The sequence below is a fragment of the Bufo gargarizans genome, chromosome 3 (assembly GCF_014858855.1).
Source record: "Bufo gargarizans isolate SCDJY-AF-19 chromosome 3, ASM1485885v1, whole genome shotgun sequence".
In the NCBI taxonomy this organism is placed as follows: domain Eukaryota; kingdom Metazoa; phylum Chordata; class Amphibia; order Anura; family Bufonidae; genus Bufo; species Bufo gargarizans.
Window position 1 is genome coordinate 123844739 of NC_058082.1, and position 26764 is coordinate 123871502.

At 40.8% G+C, this 26764-nt stretch overlaps 1 protein-coding gene across 1 annotated transcript in view; it reads right to left on the reverse strand.

Moving 5' to 3' along the window:
• Nucleotides 1–26764, reverse strand: part of LOC122930598 (SAP domain containing ribonucleoprotein) — a 98383-nt gene that overhangs the window by 25319 nt on the left and 46300 nt on the right. Inside the window, exons 5-9 of the mRNA XM_044284092.1 lie at nt 21268–21322; nt 20392–20465; nt 20129–20157; nt 19943–19968; nt 19062–19130 (exon numbers count right to left, since the gene is read on the reverse strand). Coding sequence (XP_044140027.1) covers nt 19062–19130; nt 19943–19968; nt 20129–20157; nt 20392–20465; nt 21268–21322 — 253 coding nt within the window. The remainder of the gene's footprint in view (nt 1–19061; nt 19131–19942; nt 19969–20128; nt 20158–20391; nt 20466–21267; nt 21323–26764) is intronic.

Below are 26764 nucleotides of genomic sequence, written 5' to 3' on the forward strand. Positions count from 1 at the left end.
TACCCCTTCAATTCATTATTATATAATACATCAACAAGATGTTAAGGATTAAGCATTGTCCTTCCTGTAAGTCAAAATGAGGTGGCTGAACAGGAGGGATCCATGTTTTTCAGTAACAATTACCTGCCCATAAAGATCTTGCAGAGAAACATGTTTTGCTGAGGATGTTATGAAAAAATAAATGAAAGAAACATCAGTTTTTCCCATCACAAAAACCAAATACAAATATCAATGGGGGTTATATTTATAAGTTTCAGTCACATTCCTGTTTAATGAATGGAGATACTGGCACAGAAAACCAGCTAAGCTCAACAGAAAGAAAGCTGGTACCTATGCTACAGTAGGTGTTATGACCTCAACCACACTATGACTATTCACTATGGAGTAATGCAAGTGGCGTCATAAGGTAGCAGAAATTTGGAGAACTAAATCTTCAACTATTATTTTTTTCTTTTCTTTAGAGAATACACTATATATATATATATATATATATATATATATATATATCTATACATATACACACACACACACACACACATATACACACACAAACTACGGCTGCAGCTATCGATTATAATAACGTAATCTATCGATTAATACAAAGATGAATCAAGTACTCGAATACAAAAAAAAAATTAAAAATTAAAAGAACGTTTTTCTTTATAAAAACTCATCAGCTGCTCATACCATCAGGCTCCCCCCAAGTGCCATCAGTTGCCCCCTCAGTGCCACCATCTCCCCCTTCTAGCCATGTCCCCAGCGCCAGTGAAATAAAATACTTACCTCTCCTGTAGGGGCGCCACTCCACGAGCTGCACTGTCATCCTGACGTCATACAGCGTGAGGAGGAATGGTAAGTAGTAGCAAGCGCTTCACTCCCGCTCCGTGGTCACATGACGCAAAAGAATTTTGTGTCGAATTACTTGATTCAATAGAGTAATCGTTTCAGTCCTAATATAAGCTTAAACCGGACCTTTCATCAGAAAATATGTTAAATTCTTATACGACCTTATGGGGCTGCTCTCACGGATGTCTGGACATTTTCCAAATGGACCCCTCCGCTCAGCAGCTACGCGCTCCGTTAATTTCGTCGCCTCATATGCAAATGAGGAAACAAAGTTATAGTAGGAGTTGTTCTCTAAGTTCTGGTGCGCACGGTTATGCTCTCCCTGGCAGTGAGCGCATATAACTTTGTCGCCTCATATGCAAATGAGAGCGTAGCGGCCGATATCAGTGAGAGCGGCCCCATAAGGTCGTATAAGAATTTAACACACTATTTTCTGATGAAAGGTCCACTTTAATCCACACAGAGTTTTTGGTCTGTAAAACAGACAATTTAAAGGGGTCATCCCATCTCAGACCATAGGGGCATATCGCTAGGATATGCCCCCATTGACTGATAGGGGAAGGTGTGGCCAGAGGAACCCAGGTTTTCTGGGCTCCGACCACCGCCAAGCACTCTCCCCACAAAAGGGAATGGGAGCGCACCGCACTTGCGCAGCCACTGCTTACATTCATTTCTATGGGGCTGACTGAAATATCTATTTTCAGCAGCCCCATAGAACTGAATGAAGGGCGGCTGCGCATGTGCAGTACGCTCTCCACAACTTTCAGGACTCTGTTCTTGGTGTAGGTGCGGGATCAAGGAAGTCTCAGAGGTCTCATGATCTGACAAAGACGCTTTTACAGAGGCCAAGGATCAGGGCAATTACTGGGAATGAGCATTTGTATGAATGCTTGCCCTTTATGATTGCGTGTGCATTGGTCTGTGTAAAAGGACCTTTTAATCAAATCAATATGCAAGTTTGTTACAGTCAATTATACAGAATGTTTACAAATGGGGGAATTTTTTTTCAGGGAGTGCCTCTTAAGAGATTTTTATATTGATGGGCTATATCATCAATATCATATTGGTGGACGTCTGCTGTGGTTGGAGCTAGCTCTGATCTCAGCAGATGCAGCGGGGGATAAGAGCTCCGCTGTGTAATACAGCACAGCTTTCTCCGAGACCGAATGGGGACAATGAGCAGAGCCCAAGACGGAAATGTCAGCGACGGCGGTGGATATATCCATAATGGGTCATTCAGGGGTTATTCAATTGTTGTCCAAGAGCTCTGACGGCGAATGTCAGGTCATAATTGTAAAGTAGGGAATTCTTAATACAGGTCAGACCCTAAAATAATCTTATTTGGGGATGGCTGCTTTTGGGAGAAACTGTAAAAATATGGTTCCCAAGTGTAACTTGGAAGCCTTTGATACAGGAACTGAACTGTTACAGTGAAATGTAGAGTCTAGTGTTTATTAAAATCAAAATATATGCAATCCTTGAGAACCTTAAATCAATTGTCTGGCCACTACATAAAAAATATAGCCTCGTCTTAAAATCAGTAGGTTACTATATGTAAGTTAGTATCTGTATAGCTAGTTCCTTATTACCTAAAAATAAGTCAATCATTCATTTTACCGAGTATTGTGAAAACGTAATCTTGCAAGTTACAGACCGAGTAGTCTATAAAGAATATATGAAAAGAGCAAGAAGGGAGAATTATGTAGTTGAGATGTCACTTTGACAGCATTAATTGTCATGATGAACACAATAACTCCTCCTTACATGCCCATAAGAAAGCAGAACATGGAAGTCCAATTCATGGCAAAAACATACTTTTTAAATGGAGATTTATAGTGGTATATGTAGTGCTTTATAGTCAAGCAACATACAATGACACGCAATTTATTTAAAATAACAAAAGCATAGTTTGCTTGTAATGTAGAGAAAGCTTTACTGAACCTTTAAGTAGTAAGGGTGCTGAAGGGGAGGCGAAACGCATTCTGGATTAGACCTCTGCATGTAGGAGAAAAGAAGCAACGGAGCGTGGACTGAGAGCCATTTGAAAGCCACATTAGACCCTGCGATTAGAGCAGCAGGGATGTCTAGTCGACCGAAAGATATCTGCCTTTGTTGGTAGGGTGGGGTGGACAATTTGCATTTATATAAATTACTGGTGTCCTTGACTGGCAAGGGCATTTTATTTCATTACATCAGAATTATGATAACCAGACTACATGTACTTTAAAAGGAGCCATCACACGTTCATGTTTTCAGATGCAATTTTGAAGCTAAAATCAGGAGTTGATTCAGAAGAGAGAAGTAGTATCTGTTCTGTCAACCTTTTCTCCCTTTACTGTCAACACCTGATTTTAGCTTCAAGACTGCATCAGAAAACCTGATGAATTATTGAACATGTACTCACACCTTAAAGCTACCTGGATGTGCATAAAAAAAAAAAAAAAATGCACATAAATCTGTACAAATGATTGCGTTTGTATGTTTTTGTGCAGTTTTTGCTGTGCACATTTTCTGGTTATGGCAACAACTCCATTGAAGTCTATGGGGGAAAACTACATTATATAAAATACAGAAACGCACAATTTACATGCTGCGGATTAAAAAATTTCACCACAGTAAAAAGACCTGCAACGCTTACATGAGAATCTCATTCACGGAGCCTGTACTCTATCGGGCCTCATCTGTATTTTGTGGATTGAATGCAGACCTATTAATTTCAAGGAGTCCTAAAAAAAATAATGTGGCTAGCACTCTAAAAAATAATAAGCCTATTCTTGTCTGTTTAGCATAGGCATTGTTACAATGGATCCACACAAAAAAAAAAAAAAGATTTGGAAATAAAATGATGCAACATTGACATTGCATAGACACCAACCATATTTTTTGGGGACCGCAAAATACATACGGTTGTGTGAATGCACTCTTTCACACAAATGTCTTTTTGGTCTGCATCCAATCAGCATTTTTTGTGGATCGGACACGGACCCATGCAATACGGACAACATTCGCAAAATACACGCGGTCGTGGGAATGCACACATACAGTTTTTTCCACATAAAAATCAGTGCAGAAAAACCACACATAATCCACACTATGTGCAGGTGGCCTTAGGGTGCCGAGTATTGGATGCAGTAGAAAACAAACAAACAAAAAAGTTGATTTTTTTTTAAAGCCGTTTAGCCGAATGCAAAGTGAAGCATTGGCGCGACGTGGAAGAACCCTCAAAGTACAACAAAATTAGGCCTCATTCACACACGTGGATTTTCACGGCCTGCCGTTCTGTTGAGTGCACGGTGTTATTGGTTGCTATGTCGCCGTGCGCTTCGTGCTGCCGCTGTACAGTAATATACTTTTAGAGATCATACAATTGTATTACTGTACAGCGGCATTAAGCGCACGGCGTCATAGCAGCCAATAACACCGTGCGTTTGTGCACTTATGTGGATTTTCAGGGTCCATGAAACCCGGCCTGCCATCCTATGTGTGAATGAGGTCTTAAACACTATTCACTAAAAATGTCTATATAAATGTAGGAGAGCCAGATCAGTAAACCAGACAATTCGGTGTGATAACATGGCACACAATGCTTGGTCTTACATAGGACTGCAGGTTCACCTACAATGAATTATACTACCTTAAAGCACAAACAACGCAGCCAAACTAGTTAAATGACAGATTAAGCAAAACAGCTGTCAAAAAATAAAAATAAAATAAAAATAAAATAAAAATAAAAAGATAGTTTTTTGGTGGACAGTTCTGCATGTCAGCAAAAAAACGGATTGCATTCCGCATTTCTCCGGAACCATAAACTTCAATGGGGCAATGTCCTGATTTTCACTGACAAGTATAGGACATATTTTATATTTTTTTGCGGAGTTGTAGAAAGAAAGGAATAAAAAAGGCCCTACAGAAGTGAACAAGTCTGCATCTACTCTGAAAAAAAACAAAAAACTGATCAACATTTGTGCGGACAGCATACGGCCATCTGAACGAGCCCATAACACCGTCACAATTTGGTCAGTGTTTCGAACACAAAACCAGAAGTAGAACCTGCACAGAGAAAAAGTGTAAAGGAAAACTTGCACCTCTTCCAAGTGTAGATTCAAGAAAAGAGGAAGGCTCCTTCAAACAGCTTATTCACAGGAGACAGAAGTTAGATGACCAAGATCTGGTATAGATGGCCTGTGGATAGGCCATGATTAAAAAAGTACTGGAAAACACCATAAACTGGAACATGTTCCAATGTATAACCTACTGATTTACCGGGATAACTACAGAAAATAAGGGCGCATTGCGAATAAGCTGCACCAGGATATTAACATTGAGATTTTGTTATAAACTGGTTCAGCTGTGGAGTGCTCTAGCCATTGATGGCAGAAGTGGCACAGTTCACCTTAGTTGCTCTTTGCATTTGATATGCAGCGTGCATGACTGCTCCTGCAAGGCATTGTTCTACATACCGCACGGCATATGCTGGACACATGTCACTAGATGACAGCAATGACTGATCTTTGGGGGAGCAGCTTTTATAGGAAGCAACCTTGGGATCGTTTCCATGGAGGTGATAAAAAAGGCTTGCAAGCGAAGGGCTAGCTACATGTAATGCGGTGCACCTCTATGTTTTATTTACACCACTATGCGCTGACAAGTGAGGTTGGTGGCTGGAGAATAGGCTGAATGGCTCATCAAAACGCTCATTGAACCAGAATAGAGGGGGGAGGTTGATGAGATAAGATGTATGTGTGCCAGCCATAAAGGCAAGTTTTGTCTCACAGCAGGGATAGATAAAGAAGAACCAGGTGACCTTTTGGAATAAGGTCAGGCTCCCCATTCCAAGATTTTGGGGTAAAAGTTTAAGTAAAAATCGAACCAAATGGACTTAACTCTAAGATTTCCTTTTAAATTAATTTAATCTCAAAACAGATATGCATAGGGGGTGTTCGCTAAGGAAAATGTGAGCGATGCAAATGCAGGCTGCTTCTACACCAGAACAATCTGATTAACCCCTTCAGCCCCCCAGCGATTTTCTGTTTTGAGATTTCCATTTTTTTCACTTCCAGGTGTTATAATTATACATATATATTTTTACATTTAAATAGCTGGATTATGGCTTACTTCTTGTAGGACAGGTTGGACTAGCACCACTTACTAATGCATACAATGTAGTAGGAAGCTGGGGGAGAAGAGAGAGAGGAAAAAAACAAAACAAAAAAACAAACACACACGCATTTCCACCAGTCTTATGGGTTTTGTTTTTAAAGTGTTCCCAATGTGGTAAAAATGACCTGTTACCTTCATTCTCCAGGTCAGTACAATTACGGCAATACCACATGTATAAAGTTATTCTTGTGTTTTAATACTGAAAAAATAAAATAAATAAAAAAAACTAAACTTTCTTCCCCATAGTCTGACCCCAATAACATGTTTTTTTGTAGTTATATTTACAGATCATTCCGCAAAAAAATAAAAATCAGCTGAGTAGTTTTTATTGGTAACATTTTGGAGTGAGTACGACTTTGATTGCTTTTTATTCCATTTTTATGGGAGGTGAAGAAAAATAAATGGTGAAACAATTCGACCATATGAATTAAATAGTTAAAATTAATAGTATGGGCATTTAAAACTTAAAAAAATAAAATCAAGTTACCCTAGGTAACTATAACGTGCAATCATTTGATTGCATCTTGTGTTCTATAATCCATATCTATGTATTATAAAATACTGAATTCAGTATAATCAAATGCAGTGCTGCCACCTGCAGGCCAGCCTTGGAATATACTAGTAATCAGCCTGGAAGCCTAGTACAGGCTTAGGCCTATTACTAGTACAGGCTGTCCTCCCTGATCCTAGCGAAGAGAAGGAGGCTTAGGCCGTAAAGCGTGCAGCTCCTGGTTTTTAGCACTCTCAGATGCCGTGGTTACATTTCTACAACCCCAGCTGGTCATCTATACATCGTAGTGTTCACTTAAACCGTCCATGATTATCTTGCAACTCTATCTAGTGAGCAAACAGCGAGTGAGAAGAATCAACACCTTTGATCCCAACTGTGATAACCTGGCTCATCATTACAGTCTCCAATGTTTCTATGATAAGTGATTATGATTATGATTATATTAATAAAAACAGTAAAAGTCATTTGCAATGAAAGTCCAGAATTCAGACAATTTTCAGATGCGGCTGATACCTGATGTCTACTTTGATAGTTATATTTTTATATGTAAAATAGGTAAAGGGGGTGATTTAAACTTTACATTTAAAAAAAATATATATCACATTTTATTTATATAACTATTAGCCCCCTTAGAGGGGCTAGAATCTTTTGATCCCTTGTCCTATTCACCTTAATAGAGATTCATTAGGGTGAATAGGATATTCACATACTCCCCATGGCGCTGTGCTTTGTGCACAGAGGAGCAGGGAACTTATGGCAGGCCTGGAAGACTTCACACAAGCATCGAGGCTGCCATGGTAACAGACCGGAGTCCTGCAATTTCCCTGTGGGGGCCAAGATCGGAAGGCAGGTGGAGCCACATCGCTCTGCCTTGCCTCACAAGTGCGGTGATAAGCACTGATGGTAGAACCTGAGGGGGTTAAATGACGGGGGTTCAGTACAGCATGCACCCGTCACATATGGAACAGGCTATCTGCAGCAACCCACACCATACATCACCTCAACCACCGCGACGTAATGGTGGTTGAAGGGGTTAAAGGGCATCTGTTATCAGATTTGTACATATGAAACCGGCTGACCCGTTACATGTACACCTGTCAGCTGAAGGCATTGCCGAGACAAATTTTGTTTAAATATATGCAAATGAGCCTCTAGGTGCAACAGGGGCATTGCCATTACTCCTAGAGGCTCTGCCCTCTCTGCAACTGCTGCAAAATCTGTGTTTTTGACAGGACACTTGGTCCTGTCAAAGTGCAGAGGGCACAGCAGCTGCAGAGAGAGCAGAGCCTCTAGATGTTATGGCAATGCCCTCATTGCTCCTAAAGGCTAATTTTTCACAGCAATGCGGGCACATATGAACATGGGACCAACACAGATGCCTTCAGCTGCCAGGTGTTTTTATATGTGCAAATCTGCTGACAGATGCCTTTTAAGCCCCCATCACAGTGTTACACCATGGTGATTGCACAATCAGCGCGAGAACTTGCCATTAACTGATAAAACTCAGATCCCAACCATTTAACCCTAAATAGTACTGTCAATACCGACCACAGCATTTAGGCAGTGATATGGGGCTCCCACTGTCACGATCGGGCCCCATGGCAGGTAGGGGCCTAACAAAATTCCAAGCCAACTATGGCTCTATGCCCACTAACAAATCACTGACAAAAATAACATTGTAAGGGATTGCCTAAAATCAATCTTTTTTAGAACTCTCTAAAATTAGATCTGTGGTTACGTTATATCGATGATTTCCTCATTTTGTGGTCAGTAAGCAGATCGGAGTTCAGTAACTTCGTCGCTGACCTAACAAAAACACGTTGGGACTATTTTTTACGTCTGAAATTCAGGCGCATCAGATAACTTTTTGGGATTTAACCATCTTCAAGGACCAGGATGGCAATGTGGGTACACGCCTATTGCGCAAAGGGACGGCTACCAACAGCCTCCTGCGGTGGGACAGCTGTCATCCTGTGTCCTTGAAGAAAGGCATCCCCAAGGACAGTTTCTCAGGTTGCGTTGAAATTGCTCTAGGATGTTCGATTTTCAGGCGGCCCACAAGGATCTTCAGGGAAGATTCAGAAACAGGAGAAACCCGCAATATGTATTAGCTAGGGCTTATCAGCATTCCCTGGCATTGGATCGGAACAGATTATTAATACCGAAACCATCTGAGACGGAACAAAAGATGTGCATCATTGACACATACGATGAGGCACATGAAACTGTAAGAGCCCCTCACAGGATATTGGGGCAGTTTTAAAATCTGACCCCGATGTGGGCCATCTTATCGAGGATGCACCTCTAATTACATATCGCAGGGGACGCAACCTGAGAGATCGATTGGTACCCAGCCATGTGGTAGTTGTGGGGGCCTGAAAGAAGCTGTGAACCAACCTCAAAGGGACATTTCGAATTTTGGTGGAAACCACGATTAGTTTCTCTATGCCCACTAAGCCTAAAAGATTGCGGTCAGTTTGAAACTGACAGGCAATAATGCTTTGATATCTTAAGTGTACCAAACAATACAATAATTGAGGTTCTGTCAAATTTCACGATATTAAACACAAGAATTGAAGTTCTATCTCTGCAAATTAAATATCGATCAAACCCCTGGCCCAGATGGTATTCATCCATGGGTATAGAGGGAACCAAGCTCAGTAATGGATAGACCACTGTATCCCATCATCATAGACCAGTGATGGCGAACTTTTTACAGACCGAATGCCCAAACTGCAACCCTACAACCCACTTATTTATTGCAAAGTGCCAACACGGCAATGTAACCTGAATACCAGTATAGTATATCTTCTATGTACTTTATCATTTAAGCTATAATAGCCTGCCTGCATTTAGTGTGCTGCCTGTGCTGTTCATAGTGCGCCTTGCGCTGATAAATGGCAGGAGACGTCTAAGGAATATTGGTACACCATAGACTTTATCCAGGGTGTGGGTGCCCACAGAGAGGGCTCCAAATGTCTGTATTAGACTCTCTTGCCAGCAGGCCTTGAGGACAGAATATGTTGTATGATTTTTTAAGAAAAGGTAAAAAGATGGAAGCATGTAACTACCAACTGTTAATTTGACATCTGAGCTATGTAGAATATTTGAACGGAATCTAAGATGAGTTGGAGAAAAACGTTGGTGAAAAAATTAATAGCCGATTATCGCTCTGAATTCATGCAAAACAGGTTGTGCCTAACCAACATGCTGGGTTTTTATGAGCAAGTCCAAATCTGGATGTTGGTCATGTGGAAGATATGGTAGCTGGATTTTACAAAAGCATTTGATACTGTACCACACAACAGTCTTGTTCTGAAGCTACAAATGCAGTGACTAGAGGACAAAATATGCACATGGGTAAAAAATTGGTTATGGGACAGAAAACAGAATTATTCTAAATGGGCTAAAGTCAGCAGTCTGTCAACAAATGGATCTGTGTGGGGCCAAATTCTCTTTATTAAAGATGACCCATCACCTCTCCTGACATGTCTGTTTTAAATAGCTACATGCATTCCCCATGTAATAACTATGAAGCAACTATTCTTATGGCTGTATGTCCTGCCTATTTCTACCAAAAGTTTATGACTGAATTGCTAGCAGCCTGCAGTAAGGATACAGGGGGTAAAGAGTAAAAATACTCCTTACCATTTTTGAGGATTATTTTGGTGCCTCAGTCACAATGTCAAACACCAGACAAATAAGGGTATGTTCACACTAGCGTTAGGGATTCAGTTATGGCTGTTATAACGGAAAATAACGGTAAGCCCAGACAGAATGCAAAACGGAAGCCTTTACAAAAAGGCATTCCATTTGCTTTCCGTCCTAATAGAAGTCCATGGGAAAGCATAACGGAACCCAGACAGGATCAGTTTTGATTCCCATAGAATTCTATTAGGACGGAAAGCAAACGGAATGCCTCTTAAAGGCTTCCGTTTTGCATTCCGTCATAATACAAGTCTATGGGCAGAAGAAAGGATCTGTCCATCTTATGGATTCCGTTATTTTCCATTATAACTAGGTTATAACGGAAAGCCATAATGGAATCCCTAACGCTAGCGTGAACCCACCCTAAGCCTTAAATGCAGGACTTTTTTGCCTGGTAAAAAAACAAGATTCGGAATGGAGACTGAACAAACTTCTAGTTAATTTGGTTTGTTCAGCTCTGTTGAGGTCGGTTATATGCCTGATCCAGCATATCTGTTACTTTTGTTGTTCTGCCCATATAATGGAAAAGAACAGAAATAAATACTGGCAATATGAACGTGCCCTAAGAGGTTGATATTTATGCAGAGGAACCATTACTAGTCTAAAGAAAATCAGACAATTATAGCAAAGTGATAAAGTACAGTCCAATATAATGTATCTTCTCTTTATCACTGGTATTTAAGATACAAGTCAGACAGGTCAGCCATAAAACTGAAGGCACCCCTGGCAAAAAGAATGAGTAGGCAGCAACAGCCTTCGGGTTACAGGTATCTCTGGTGCTCTGAGACTCCATTAGCACTAGGCCCTCTTCTCGCCCACAGTAAGCTCACCCTGAGCAGCAGCTAAAGGCACAGAGCAGCCATGCTTACTGGTAGTGGTGCCAGAGAGCAGGGACTGCTTTAGATCCTGTGCAGGGTGCCCCTGATGCTGTAGTGTGGGCAGCACCTGCTGTTAGAGCTGCCCCATGCAGATGGTGAGTTCATGTAGTTAGATCACATGCCGCTGCTTCAGAATGGTGTGAGAAAAGATTGGAAAGATGTGCTGAATGGTCTGACAGCCCACCCAAACCAAATAACGCTTCTTACTGTAAGGAGCTTTGTTATTAGTAATTTCCGGCACAAGCAGCATCGCTGCGCTGCCAGTGCCATTCACAACACACCTTGCGCTCATGAATGGCAGGGAAAAGTCTAACAGGTATTTTTATTTATTTAGTTATTGCGATCTCTGGGCGTGTCCCTGCACAGTCTGACTATCCAGGCAGTGCTGCCAGGAATACACCCTCTGTACTCTTACTGCAGACTGCTAGCAATTCATTCAAACCTTCTAGTAGAAATAATAAAGGCATGGCACAACATAGAGTCATAAGAATAGAAGCTCCAGAATTGTTACTACATGGGGAATGCAAGTAGCTACTAAAACAGGCATGTCAGGAGCGGATGAAAGGTCCTCTTTAATGAGCCTGTGGACAGGACTAGAGATATATATATCAGTTTTGCTGATGAGACAAAACTGTGTAGGATAGTAAAGACCCAGGTTCAATGTCAATTACTACAGGATAAACTGGCAGTATGGGCAAGAACATGGATGAATTTTAATATTAATAAATGTAGGGTAATGCACCCAGGCTATAGTAATCTTATGGCAGCATCCACATAAGGGGGAGTTCACCTCACAGTTATTTTTTTGCTCTTCTGATCAGTCACAAGAACATAAGAAAAAAATAACGGATCATGTAATAAATAAATCCTGTGCATCATTATGCACATTTGCCATTTCCATCAGACATGCTTTTTTTTTTATATCTAAACTAACGGATCTGACGGAAATGGCTCAAACTGATGCCAAATGTGCATAATGATGCACAGGATTCATTTGTTTTTCAGGATCATTTTTTTATTTTTATTTTTTGTTCTGCCAGATCAGAAGGATGGAAAATATAAAAAGATAAAACCCCTGTAATTCCAATTAGGGTTGCACCCGGTATTGAATTATTGATACCCAATCGATCCTTTTGTACCGGTATCGATTCCAGGATTTGCCTTTTAGCGATACTAGGCTGCGCTACTGCACAGCCTACTATCTCAGAACATGGCACACTGCTGCTGTCAGCGTGTGGCATGTTCCCTCAGCAGCACAGGGGAGAAAGAAGCAGTCTCTCCCTTCCCACTGTGCTGCTGCTGCCACCAATAAAAGGTGAGGGGCGGAGGAAGGGAGGGGCTGAGGCCACTGCGCCACCAATGAAGATAATTAAAGTTTAATACAGAATCAGATACAGGAGGCGGCTGCCGACACCCGCTTGCTGTAACTATTAAACTTTAATTATCTGAAAACTTACCCTGCATGTCTGATAGTCCTTCACTATGGAGCGCCGTATGGTTTAATCTTTTAAAGTATACATCACATCTGTGTCACAGACTTTATTAGGAGCCTCCATTGCAGATTTAGTCAAAAAATAGGGGACAAAACGGCACAGCAGGCTGCAATATTTTGTTCCGTATAATGCCTGGCTACTGATAAACCCCATCATAGTCTATCTATTTCACATTGGATGGCCTTACACAGTATAAAAACACTTGGGGTGGGGGGTGTTATATTAAAGTCCTTGCCTCAACGGAATCCCAAATGCTACAGTCAAAGGCTTTTACAATTTATATCCTTAATTTAGGAACTTCACACACATTGCAAATATGATAAACCTATTAAAAACAAAATGAAGGAAGAACTGTTTTTCTGGGCACCTGAGACAAGTATTACAGTTACTACTAAAAGGTGCAAGACTAATGGAAATATGACAATAGTGCATTATATGCCTACAACACCTGGTTGTAAGAATTATTATGTAAGAGGAATGGAGTAACACACTAAGATCTTAAAATCAAAATTTCCTAGTGCTGCAGAAATGAAGCAGGTAAAAAAATAATCATAAAAATGAGAATTGAGCACGTATGTGAACCTGAAACAATCATACCCATTCTTCTCTATCCCCCACCCGCTTCTGTAGATATTTTGTACACACACATTATCCCCGCAGGACTGCTGACCTCTGCCTCTCGCCTGCCACAAAAAAACGTCATCAAATATTTTGCCTGCCAGCTTGGGGCAGCTAATCTTCCGCAATGAGTGACCACAATTCCGCAGGGACCACATTTAAAATATGCCCTCATTAAGAAGAATTAAAAAGGGGGAGAGATGGAGAGGTTGGAAACTTGCAGGTTCGAAAGGGCTGCTCTAAAACAGATTTCTAGGTATGCAGCGGGGCCCTGCAATGATAAGAAAAAGGCACAATGCTTTCTAAAATCTTATATTTCAGTAAGTACCGCTGGTACACACTGGCTTCAAGGGAATCTGTCACTATACGAGTTGTACTACAGATAAGGGCCTCGATTTAACATGTCTTCACTCCAGAATGCAAGACTTTTTGCACACACTTGCAAAAACAATTTGCAACTTTTTGCATTTTTACACCACCAACTCCAGTTTGGTAATGTGGGTGGGAAAGTGGGTGTGGCTAGCTATGTAATGAGTTTCACTCCAGATGTATCATTGAGACTTTAAAAAATAAATAAAAAGACGCAAAAAAAAGTCACAATCTCACTTCAGGAGGAGGGTGGAGTAGGAAAACCGGAGGAGCTTCTCTAGACCAGAAAAAAAAAAAAAAGCATAAAGTATAAGGATAAGACCAATGTATGTAGTAACATGAGACATTTGATACATGTAACCATTATGTACTCCATTACAGACTCTAGCAAAACGGACTTCAAATTTTCCCCTCAAGATAAATTCACCCCAAGAGGTCAAGAAAGCCATTTTTATTTTCCTACTATCCTCCTTTCTCCCACCATCAGCCCTTAACCACCTAATTGTTCTGCCCAAAGCTCAGCTCGAGCAGAAGTGTACAGGGGATGGGACCGCTGATTTAGCTGCTGATCTCTCCTTAATGGTAGCAGCAAGAAGCATGCATCTGGTCTTGTTTGAAAGTTGGCATTCCAGGCTAAACAGGAGATATCACTGTTAAAAATAGAGTTGAGAATAATTGCGGGTAAAAGCTTTTACTTTTACCTTCAGCTGTATTCACTGCATCCTGATTTCCAACAGTGATATCTTCCCATGTACTGAAGATATTGCTGTCATTTTGGCATTGTTTGAAAGCTTTCAATACAAAGCCCATATCTCTAGCTGGTACCAAACCAGAGATGTGGCTGCTTTAGCTGCTCATCTCAGTCTGGAGGAGGAAAACTGAGCAGTTGCAGAGCAGACAGGCTGCAGGAGGAAAGGAAAAATAGTAAATCATATATAGAAATGTGGCATCACTGCACAGACCCACATAATTATGTTATTTTTACCACACAGTGAACGCCATAAATAAATTCCACAAAATAACGTTAAAAAAAAAAATTATCCCCCCCCTCAAAAAAAAATTAATAAACGTTATTTAATATTCTATATATACACCCCAAAATGGTTCTTACAAAACCTACAACTAATACCGGAAAATAAAAATTTTGAAGAAAAAATTTAAAAGTTTGATTGCTACAAGGCTCCAGATGGCGACCAAAATGGTCACCAAATAAGACTTAGAATTGCAAAATGGCGACAAGACTTTTAAGTCTTGTCGCCATTTGCTCCTAGACCTTCCACTGCTCTTTTATCAAACATTGCGCTTCACACATCGAATCTCCATCGCCAGCCTGGCCAGAATAGCAACAAACCTCATCCTCCAATCAGGTGTCCAGTCACATGCAGGTGAAAGACTTTGGATTCTGCACACTGATTGGCTAATCTGGCACTCCTGCATTGCGATAGGCTGTCGCCGATGGGTGGACGGGGCTTGTGTGGAGAGCCTCCACTCTGAAGTATGTCATTGCCCTTCTTTTCCATCACAAGCCCAGCTCCATGTCTGTACAGATGTGCAGTCACTAACTACTGTATACCTTATTATAGAGAAGCCATGGGGGTAATGTGCCCAGTCACAGACTGCCTGCCCACCTGCCTGCCCCCCTATTCATTCTCTATTGGACTGCTTGGGATAGCTGAGGACAGTGCTTGGCTATTTCTGGCGGTCGCATAGAGAATAAATGTAGTGCCAAGGCGCATGCTCCACCAGTCTCTCCAATCATTTCAGGGTATAGGGCAGTTCCAGTGGTCAGAAATATAAAACTATCCTGTGGATTATCAGATTACCAGGATACCCTTTTAAAGGGGTTGGCCCATCTCGAACTTTGGTGGCATAGGATAGGTACGGCACCCAAAGTGAACGAGGGCACACCATGTATGCACACCCACCCTGTATTAACTTTTATGGGAGTGCCAAAACTTCCTGGAACTTCCATAGAGGTGAATGGAGAGGTAATCATGCTTGCGTAGTTCACTGTCCATTCACTTCTATGGGACTTCAGGAAATAGCAGAGAGAGCTCCTTCCGTGATTGCGTGGTGCTCTCTTCTTAATTTTGGGGGCCCTGTTCTAGAGATAGGTGGAAAACTGAGTGGACTGTAGCTTAGAAAACCCCATGCTCCTTAGCATCCAAGCTATATTATATGTATTTTAAATTTGACAACAAAAATTTCATTTGGCTCCTAAATTTTTCAAGTTAGGAGCCAATGGCTCCTTGATAATTTTTTTTTTTAGTCTGGAGCACTGTGCTAGAACACAAAAGGGGGGAATTATTATTGGTCCTTAAGGCTTAAATGAATTGTGTCACTAAGAGGTCAAACATGCAATAGTGTCCCCCGAGTTATGTGCCAAAAAGATTTGCTGCAGACTAGAGTTGCACCAGGTATCGAAGTATTGATACCCAATAGATACGATACCGGGTTTTACTAGTTAACGATACTAAGCTGTGCTGCTGCACAGCCTAGTGTCTGTTAGAGAACATGACACACGCCGCTCTCAGCGCGCGCCATTTTCTTCTCAGCGGCAGTGGAGAAGGAGGGAGTCTCTCCCATCCCACTGTGCCGCTGCTGCCACCACTGGAAGATTAGTACTGGGGAGGGGAGGGGCTGTGGCCACTGCACCACCAATGAATGCAATTAAACACATTATCACATACCCGGCCTCAAAAACAGGGCACAGCGTTCCCAGTCAATTAACCCCTCAGGTGCAGTACCTGAGGGGTTAATTGACGGTATCGCAGCGCCCTGTCAGAGGCCGGGTATGTTCTATTATGGGCTGGATATTCCATAAAATGAGGAATGCACGCTGCTTTTTTGGTGGTTTATTTTTTTCCGCGTGGTATCGAATATCGCAAAACTTTATGGTATCGAGATTGAATCAAAATTTTGGCATCGTGACAACCCTACTGCAGACACATTAAAAATCTACAATAAAGTGACATTTTTGGCAGGGTTTTTCCAATATTAACGTGATAGGCGGTTAAAGCAGCACTAAAATAAATTGTCAGGAGAGCTGTGTGCACGCACAGGAGTCCTCTCCATTATGATAGTGCTGCACATTAGTCCAGAGTGTATTTCAGCCCAACTATGAGCACTGATGCTGGGTGAAAATGGACAGGTGTTCAAATAAATAGGAAATGGTTAAACAGGAGAGCTGTGTAAAAGGAGATACATAATGCAAGCAGTTTACAAACAGGATAAATTAACTTCAAATGTTGGTATAGTGCATGGGGTGTTTTTGGAAAACCTTTACTATTGCTAGTCGCAATGCAGATATAATATAAAAGGTAGGTATCAGTGCAACAGGTAGACTGAACCAAAACCACCACTTAAAAACTAGTTGCTGCTGACTGATACATTGCCATTTGCATTACACATAGCAAGTATAAGTGAGTTTTTTGCTAAAAACAAAACCTTTTCTCAATAAATCTCTGCAGAGCATTCTAAAAAGACTGCTAAAATGTCCAGAGTAAATTTGGAAGTAAATAGGAGAATGCCAAAAAGAGCTATAAATAAAGGGGGAGTTTCCTTACATTTATTAAAAAGCAGCAATAACCATTCCAACAGGGAGGTGTGAATATACCAAGCACAATGCAGAACAAAAGCAGTTAAGGACCCTCATAAATGCAGCTTATTGCAGGCTAACACTTTAGTGCAAAGTCTATTTTGCTTGAGGTGGAATTGCTTGAGTAGGCGATCAGATGAATGTGTGACAGATGAGCGCGCACCTGGGAGGGCTAGATATCCACACACATAACAGCTAAGGAGTGTTAGATTAAAAAAGCACCCTTCCCTAAGGAAAAAGTACACAACGGGTTTACATGAAATTATTTTATGCTGCATAGAATGGGAATACCACAGCACCATTAAGCTGTAAATGCCCTGGAGCAGGGATCCCCTTCCATTTGTGTAACAATGTGGTTTATCATGGTACAGCAGAGGTGCAAGGAGTGCAGCAATGGAATCTACTGATTACAGTACCCTTCTCTGCATTTCTAGTAGAGGCAGGAAAAATAAAATAAAGTTGATAGCAATATTGTCTTACAGCAATTATTGACTTCAAGTCATGTACACAGCTGTCAAATAGAATCTTGCCAACCTTGGATTACATATCTAATCTTTCCTACAGCATCAGAAAATGCATTTCCACATTATTGTGGAGACTGATTAATATCAAATAACTGCAAGGTGAAATAAACAGTATGATTTTCTCACATACAACATAACCAAAAGAGAACCAGCTACCACAAAATGCAGGCAAGGCAGCATGTTATGGAGGAGTCTAGAAGATTGATATACAGTTTGTGGGGGATAAAAATTCAGTATAACTTGTAATTTTACACATTTAAGGGCTCGTTCAGACAACTGTATTCGTTTTTTCCGGTCCACAAAACATGGCTACCAGCCAGCCCCATTATAGAAATGTCTATTCTTATTCGCAACTGCAGACAAGAAAAGGACACGCTTCTACTTTATTTATTTTTTGCAGGGCCACGGAACAGAAGTTCGGATGCTGCCCGCATCTTTTGTGGCCCCATTGAAATGTATGGGTCCGCATCCATTCTGCAAAATTGCGGAACGGATGCAGAATTAAATATATGGTCGTGTGAATGGGCCTTAGGTCTCCCCTTTTTCTGAGTTCAGTTGTACAAGGGTGATCTCACCAGTAACTGACAGCCATTTCTGTATACCAATCACTGTTGGCAGCGGAATAAGCCATCCTGAGAAACAGCAGAGATTTAAATGTATAAGTTTACAATCTATTAAACCCCTAGAATAGCCCTATATCCCATATCATAGGTTAGGCTGATTAAATTTTTATATATATATATATATATATATATATATATATATATATATATATATATATATATATATATATATATAACACAGACCCCGACACATTTCTACTGCAACAGCGGCTCATCAGGGGGTAGTAATAAAGATGTGCAGCATAGATAGTGGATAAAAGAAAAAAACGAAGGACACTTAGCTCCCATATGATTAAGGTCCAGATATACGTTTCCACATCAGAGTGATATATACTGATGGGGACTTGGACCGAGCGCACGCCGCCTGGTGATTGAGCTAACACAGCGTGTTAGTCTGTGTACGCGATTTTCCCTAGGGCTATTGTCTATTACCCATTTATGAAATTAAAGGTATTTTTAACTGAGCACATTTAATTAAGATACTCAATACTTAAGTGTATACTACTGATCATCATTTGATATAATTTTTTGGTCCTTTTTTGTTCGTATAAGTTTACAAGTTTTACTGAATCTTTTGCCACAAATCTATACAATAATCTTCTCAGCTCCTCCTGTCTGGAGACTGCACAACATGTTGCGGCAACAGATTCTCTTTAACAGCCTGAGAGTGTGTAGGCAGCACAGGGCACAGTTCTGACGAGCGGTATCCTTTAGACATATGCACAAGACTTACCTTCTTTGTGACGGGTGACACACTGAGGCCAAATCTTTGAGCCCTCTCTTTCAGCTTGTCCAGGTTTACCTAACAAAACAAACAAAAAAGTCTCAAGCTATTCTGCTTGGAAATAAAAAATCTTCCACTAACTGCTAGAATATCCAAATTAATGTGAATGTATTAAATATGTAGCAAATGTTAAATTGATGCATAAAGGGGTTGTGTGGGTGTTTCATTCTGATGACCTATCCTAACAGTGATCAGTGGGGGTCTGACACCCAGCACCCCTCTGATCAGCCGTTTGGGGCACTGGTTAGTGTTGTGACCTCCTAGAAGCTTACCAAGAACATTGTCACTCACTGGATAGTAGCTGTGATCAGTACTGCAGCACTACTCAATTCACTTGAATGGGACCAAGTTGCACATAGGCCATGTAACCGATGAATGTAACATCCCTGGCCTAGGAAGGAGCTGCAGCACTCAGAGCTTATAACCGATGGTTCTGGAAGTCAGACACCAACCGACCGGATACTGATGACCTATGCTGAGAACACAACCCCTTTAGCATGTTAAATAAAACATAGCAAACTTGACTTTTCAATGTTTTTTTGTGGTGTTGAGTGTCATGTGTCAGTGTAAAATTTGCTGCAATTGAGTATTTAATGTTTCATCTAGTATGTTATTGAGTATCCATAAATTTTATCAAGATATTTCACTGATTTCATCTTCTCTCAGTCTCCTGACAGATGTTTGAAGTGATAGCAGGAATAAATAATTAAACTAGCAACACTACCATCCTAAATTACTACAAACTTCAGTGTGAGACAAAGAAATTATAGATTCTAACCATGTACTTTGTTCTTGTATAAAACGGTTATATAAAAAAAATAAAAGCTTACCGTGGTTTTCACTGCTGTGATCTGGCCTAAAAAGTACCATTGATAAAGTTACTGAACTGACAAATATTAAATAATCCAACACTAAAAATGCAATTAAAGAAACCATTTGCTATTAATCAATATTACATCTACAAGTTCCACCATGGTCATAATGGTGGTACTAAACACTTACTGCAGACCACTCACCTTTCTGCTCAGTAGATGGAAGGCCAAACCTTGAAATTGGGGGGAAAAAAACAAAAACAAAATATGAGAAAAGAGGCAACATAAAAGTAGTGCAATACTGAATCTTCATTCAGCTGAATATTCTTTCACCTATGGGAATAAAATATACCTAAAACATAATACTAATTACCACGTAAGAAATTATCTAGCATTCAAACAGATACAAGTAAAATCCAAGCTTTATTTAGAGATCAGTAGAAGAGTAAATTTATAATACTAGTTACCGTATGGCACGGGCAGCTTTCTTGCTGTCTTCACTAGCAGGAACACTGAACTTCTCAGCTCTTTTCTGAAGTCTCTGTAAAGGAAATAGGACATTGTTATTTTCTGTAATACATCTGCCAATAATGCTTTGTTCGCATCTCCGACAGGCTGCTCTTGTGTTGCTGGATCTGGCATTGCCGAATTCTATAGTTCACCGCCGGACCCTTATTAGCCGTAATGAGGTAGATCCCGCCACTTTCCAGCATAACTGCTGGATTTTGGCCAGCTTGCCACAGATGCGAACATGGCCTTAGCTACAGATTGCCAAAAGATAACCAATTGTGTTCAGCTCTCACAAAAATGGAGATTACTGAGCCACTGATCAATAAATGGGATTCTCAACAACCTGCATCAAATGAAAAACTAACATATCAAAAAGTGCTCTATGGAAGGCTACTTTCACACTAGCGTTTTTTGCGGATCCATCATGGATCTGCAAAAACGAGAAAACGGATCCATCCCCATTGACTTACATTGTATGTCAGGACGGATCTGTTTGGCTCCACTTCGTCAGGCGGACAGTGTTTTGGTGTCCGCCTCCGGAGCGGAATGGTGACTAAACGGAGGCAAACTGATGCATTCTGACCGGATCCTTTTCCGTTCAGAATGCATTAGGGCAAAACTGATCCGTTTTGGACCACTTGTGTGAGCCCTGAACGGATCTCAGAAACGGAAAGCCAAAACGCTAGCGTAAAAGTAGCCTTAGCTAAAGTATGTAACTAATTACACTAAAAACACACAAACATATACATTTATTAAACCACAAAGCTGCATTTTAACAGAATGCTGGCTATTTGACATGGCACAACTTATGAATGACATTAAAAATATCTTACATCCACTTCAGAAATTGAACCAGTTATTTTCACCAACTTCTTCTCATCTTCTTTTCTGGCAAAAAAAATAAAAAATATATAATATGAACACTAAGATCTACACAGGGTTATAATCTAAAAATGGCATTTTCATCAGTAGGAATGTATGTAAATGGACCAGAGTTTCATACAAGTAGCTTTACATACGTTACTTGTATATACATGACTTGTTAATGCTAGCAAGAAGAAAAAGCAACTTAAACGAATGCATCTCCTGTTACCAAAACACAGGATTTATATACGCAACTATGAAAATTTGAGGCGCTGACAGGCCAAATCTATGTCCAGGCAAAAAGCTGGCCATCCCATTAGCTGCATCCAGACTGATGGAGTATATTTAATAATGATCATTCCCCTCTTTATGAACAAAGCATTGGTAATCCTCAATTTGGACCATTTTTGAAATCCTGTATGTGGGGTGCCACACGCAGATCCCTCCTGTCATTTAGAAATTGAAACTTGTGATCTGATCTATAAGTTATGGACAACTACTCTTTCTTTTGTACAAGTTATCATAAATAAGACGCATTGCATTTCCCAGAGGAAACCCATTTAATGGGCAATAACTTTATTTATAGTCAGGGTGATGAAAGCGTCACACTTGTCCCAATGGCCATGGCACGAGAACATTTTCCTTGTAGGAAGTTCCCAGGGTTTCAAGGGAAAAGAAAGTCAAGTGGTGTCAGCCCTTAAAAAGCCTTTCTCCCATAAAGTGTGGATCTTAAGAGCCCCATAAAGACAGAGGTGCTTGCTCAGGGGGAACGCTGCAATGCTTTTGTTCCCGAATCCTGGAAGAGGTTTTCCCATGGGACAGTAAATGGTTTAACAACTTTCACAGGAAGCACAGTGGGGTCAGAGGACAGGACGTGCCATTCCACACACCCCAGAGAAGTCAATACTTGCTGTATGTTTTAGGGCTCATCAAAAGGTGTAAAACATGCAGTTTTCTTTATATCCCTAGTTTAGTCAATGCTACATTAGGTCACAGAACAATATGCCCACTCCAAACAATTCTACAGCGAGACCACCATGTATGTCTTTAAGACCTGCTAATTCAGAAAGACCCATTATCCATCACCTTCTCAGTTCACCTGCAGAAAGCTGGAATTCAAGTATCATTGCCTATACAGGGAAAAGGCACAGAATGGAAGCAGCATTCGTGTGCTTGTTAAGGCCAGAACAACCTCCCTCAAACAATTTCAGTATGAGCCAAATCATTTTCCAATATCATCATAATGGGGGGGGGGGGGGGGGGGATTTGGTTAGTTGACAGGACATCGCTGTTATGGGGTGGATTACCTTAAAAGCTATACTTTGCATAACACGTTGCTTTGTAGTCACACTAAACAGCAGCACTATTTTACCTTTCCATGGAAGTAAATGGTACATGGGAGTGTAGGGGCAGAGATTTCTCACCCTTGCCCCTGGAAGGAGAGTCACATATTTGTTGATGTTGAGACCTATGGACAGTTTTTAAAAACTGCAAATTACATTTTCTAGCAGAAAATGGTTTACTCCGATTTGTGTTTTCTAAGGCTCTCAGATTTTACTTACACACTTTCAAAAGGTTTAGCACAGATATAACAGAAATATCACTTAATATGAGAACTATATAACCATATAAAATTACAAACCTGGCAAGGATATTCAGGTCTATTAGGTAAACACATTAAAGATGCATACAATTGCCTTCAGATTATCTGCATAGCTGTCCAAAAGTGCCAGCTTTAATAAGGCTTACAGGAAGATCAGACAGAAAGACAGAAGTTTCACTACTGAATGCAATTTACAAAGAGTAAGTATATACTGCCATCTACTGGAGGAAAGAAGACACCCAGGATTTGTGTGGATAGCACTGCATTACTTCATAATACTGGGAAAGTGTTCTATTGCCCTAAATAAAGCTCACTGCATCTGCATGAAGGAACGCCACCACAATGCAGCAACCTTTATACAAGTAAACTAATCAGCTGTAAAAGACTATGCAACATAAAACATATATAGAAAATAAATACAACTCCAGCAAAGACTGAGGTACCCCCCTGGGTTTAGCCATCACAACCAGAATGAAAGTGTACATAGGGTATATTGGTTTCTGTATTCTAAGAACAATGGACTGTTGAAAAACTAATATAAATCTTATTTCTAAGAGGCATCTCCTTATATTTGTTAGGTTAAATACATTCTAGCAGTAACTTTCAATATATTCTCACTTTGAGGCACTGACATGGTGGCAGATTTTTGTCCCTATTTTTTGTAATGGAGAAGATTCTAATTCATTTAACAGTAGCATTTTTTTTTGTCTGGATGTGTTCTTTACTTATAGCAAAAAAATAAAATAAAAATAAACCTTAAAATCTTTTTATTTCAACACTTGTGAAGGCCCCATAACGATGCAGCAAACATTATATCCTGCGAAGTGGCCTAAATCCAGCAAGAATATCAGAATGTGTTTCTTGTGGATTTTACATGCCCTCAAATCCGCACATATTTCCAAAGGATATACTTTACATGTCTGGTAGGTGTTGGATCCTGCAGTATGAACATGTCACATAAGGGTGCTTTCACATGGGTAGATTTCCTGCAAGTAACTAGTACCAACTGACAACATAGATAAAGACATTGGCATTCATTTAAAGCCAATTACATGTAATAATCTTTATCTATATGGCCGCAACATATGCCATAGCGTTTTACAATGTGACTGTATGTGATCAAAAACTGAATGCAATCATTTAAATCCATACAGTTTCATTCTTGTCGGCAGCAGACGCCTTTCTACAAAGGTTTTAACATCCACACAAGTGATGAATGACAAATGCCATTGGTCAATTGTCTGGCGATCTGCGGACAGGTTTACACGGGACAATAATGAAGTACGAACTAACAGTCATTTTCTCAATCAATCGCCCGTAGAAAAGGGCCCGAATTAAAATATTAAGAATTTGTACAAATCAGCTTCCATCTGTGTGAATGGTATTACTGCTCTTATTAAGCTGCCTGGCAATTAGCCGCTAACCTTTCTTGGTGCATTATGGAGATAAGAGTTGCTAGCTATTTCCATGTATAAACTATAGTACTGAAAAATTCACTTACATTAGGGCAGGGTTATATGTTGAAGCAACTTATTTTTTTTAAACAGGTGAGACCAGAACAAACATGCTGTTTTGCGACATATCAAGCTACTACAATGTGTAAATCCAGGCTGGACGAAATACCACTGCATGCGGTATTCTGACTGCCTGACTGGAGTCGTTCCCCTTAAATGAGGAAAATTGGCTTCTACCTTAATGGGGCTTCTTGCCTATCTCTGGATCAAATTTGAAGTATAATCGGCTGAACTGGATGTATGTCTTGTGTTGGCTGTACTCACTGCTCCCTGGTCGTCTACTGCGGTGTGCTATGCAGTGACCTGACATTGCATAGCAAAAGCGTACACTATGAACTGATGCTGTGCAACGTCAGGTCACAGTGCAGTGAGGCATTGGCAAAAGGCCAGGTGGCATTGAATGCAGGAAGAGCGTGCTGGATCTGCGACGGATGGTGCCGTCCAGAGCAGGAGAGGTATAAACTATGTTACTATGCCAGGTTATTTGGTCCGGCAAAATGCTGGTATTCCTGCTGGGCCTCATTATACTATAGAAGGATCCAGTATTCCAGAACAGAATACCAGAATTGCGGTGCAAATGTGCATGTAACTGTAGGGAGTTTAAACTTGCTAGATTAAAAAAAAAAAATAAAGGCTTAACCTTTCTATACACTTGACACAAATACTGACCATCCCACAACATTTTTGGGATTGAAGGTATAGAAACAATGGCAACAACCGGTGGGCCTTTTCTACACTGACAGCCCAGCTTAAGAGCCAGATGTTAAGTCCAGCCCTGGGCAGCTTGCAATTTGCATAGCTGGAAGCATCTGCTCAGTTATGCACATCAGCGCTGTGTCGACTGCCATCCTGTGTGGCAAAACGTCACCTTCAACTGGTGTCTATTCATTTTAAATCACATGCTATAACAAAATCCTGAACGATTCATGGACCCCATCCAGTGAAATATTTATTTAACAGATTTTTACATCATAATGCACAGAGCCATGCGCGTCTTCATTTATCTGTATGCAGCTCACATTATAAACCAGTATTTTACTCCTAGATATAAAAAGCACAAAACATTAATTTACATGTCAGCTAATCCTTTCTTAGTGACATCAGAATACACATTAGAGAAGATTACGATGAAAGTTTATCTGAAAAGATCCTTTGTAATCTGCATGGGAAACGGCCTCATGAAAGGGAAAGAATAAAGGGTAAAGAGAATTGTTAGGTAGATACCCTGCTGCAGGAGCTAAGCCCTTTTCATACAAATAAAACAGAAAGACAGGGCAAACATCTATAGCTTAAGCCACAAGTTTATCTGAGGACGAATAAAAAACACACAACATTCTAGCATCTAATCCATTCTCTGCTCCTTATAACATAGTAAATTAAGAAATGATGTGGATTACATAGTGATATTCTTCCCTGCCTTCACCAGCTCTAAACACAGCTTAATATTCCGAGAACAAATCTCATTCAACTTCAGTACTTAATAAATATAAAATATGTATAAATCTGAAATAGCACACTGCAGTTGAGGTTCACATACTCACATTTCCTGGGCTAAAAAGCTTTTCCCATCAAGCAATTACACGACTAAATGATGAATGTTCTCCAAAGTGTGCTGGGACTATGTAACTTAAAGGGACTCTGTCACCAGTTTCTAACCCCCCCTTTTATAACTATGGTTCTCTCCATGGTCCCCTTCTCATTACAAAGCTGTTGTTATAAGTTAAATCCGCCGTGTAGTTTTCATAAAAATCGCTTTTATCTAACCTGTCAATCTTCAGGATAAGGTGCCCAGGGCGTTTCTGATGGTCTGAATCTGCCGCTCTTCGCCGCCGCCGTTGGTGCCCAGCTCCTCCCATGATCCTTTCAGCGCCACCTCGATGTAATGCAATCCGCCTCCGGCTCTCCTCAGTGCCCCCTCCTCCTTTTCAAAGATCTCGCGCGTGCGCACAGGCCTGTGCCTGATGCGCCCGTGCGGACGTTTAGATTCTGCCTCGTGGAGCGAAGTGCGCATGCGCGCGCGCGAATGTGCGATCGCTTAGTTCAGCCTCCACATAAGACAAGCACTGCCGCCTGTGCGCACGCGCGAGATCTTTGAAAAGGAGGAGGGGGCACTGAGGAGAGCCGGAGGCGGATTGCATTACATCGAGGTGGCGCTGAAAGGATCATGGGAGGAGCTGGGCACCAACGGCGGCGGCGAAGAGCGGCAGATTCAGACCATCAGAAACGCCCTGGGCACCTTATCCTGAAGATTGACAGGTTAGATAAAAGCGATTTTTATGAAAACTACACGGCGGATTTAACTTATAACAACAGCTTTGTAATGAGAAGGGGACCATGGAGAGAACCATA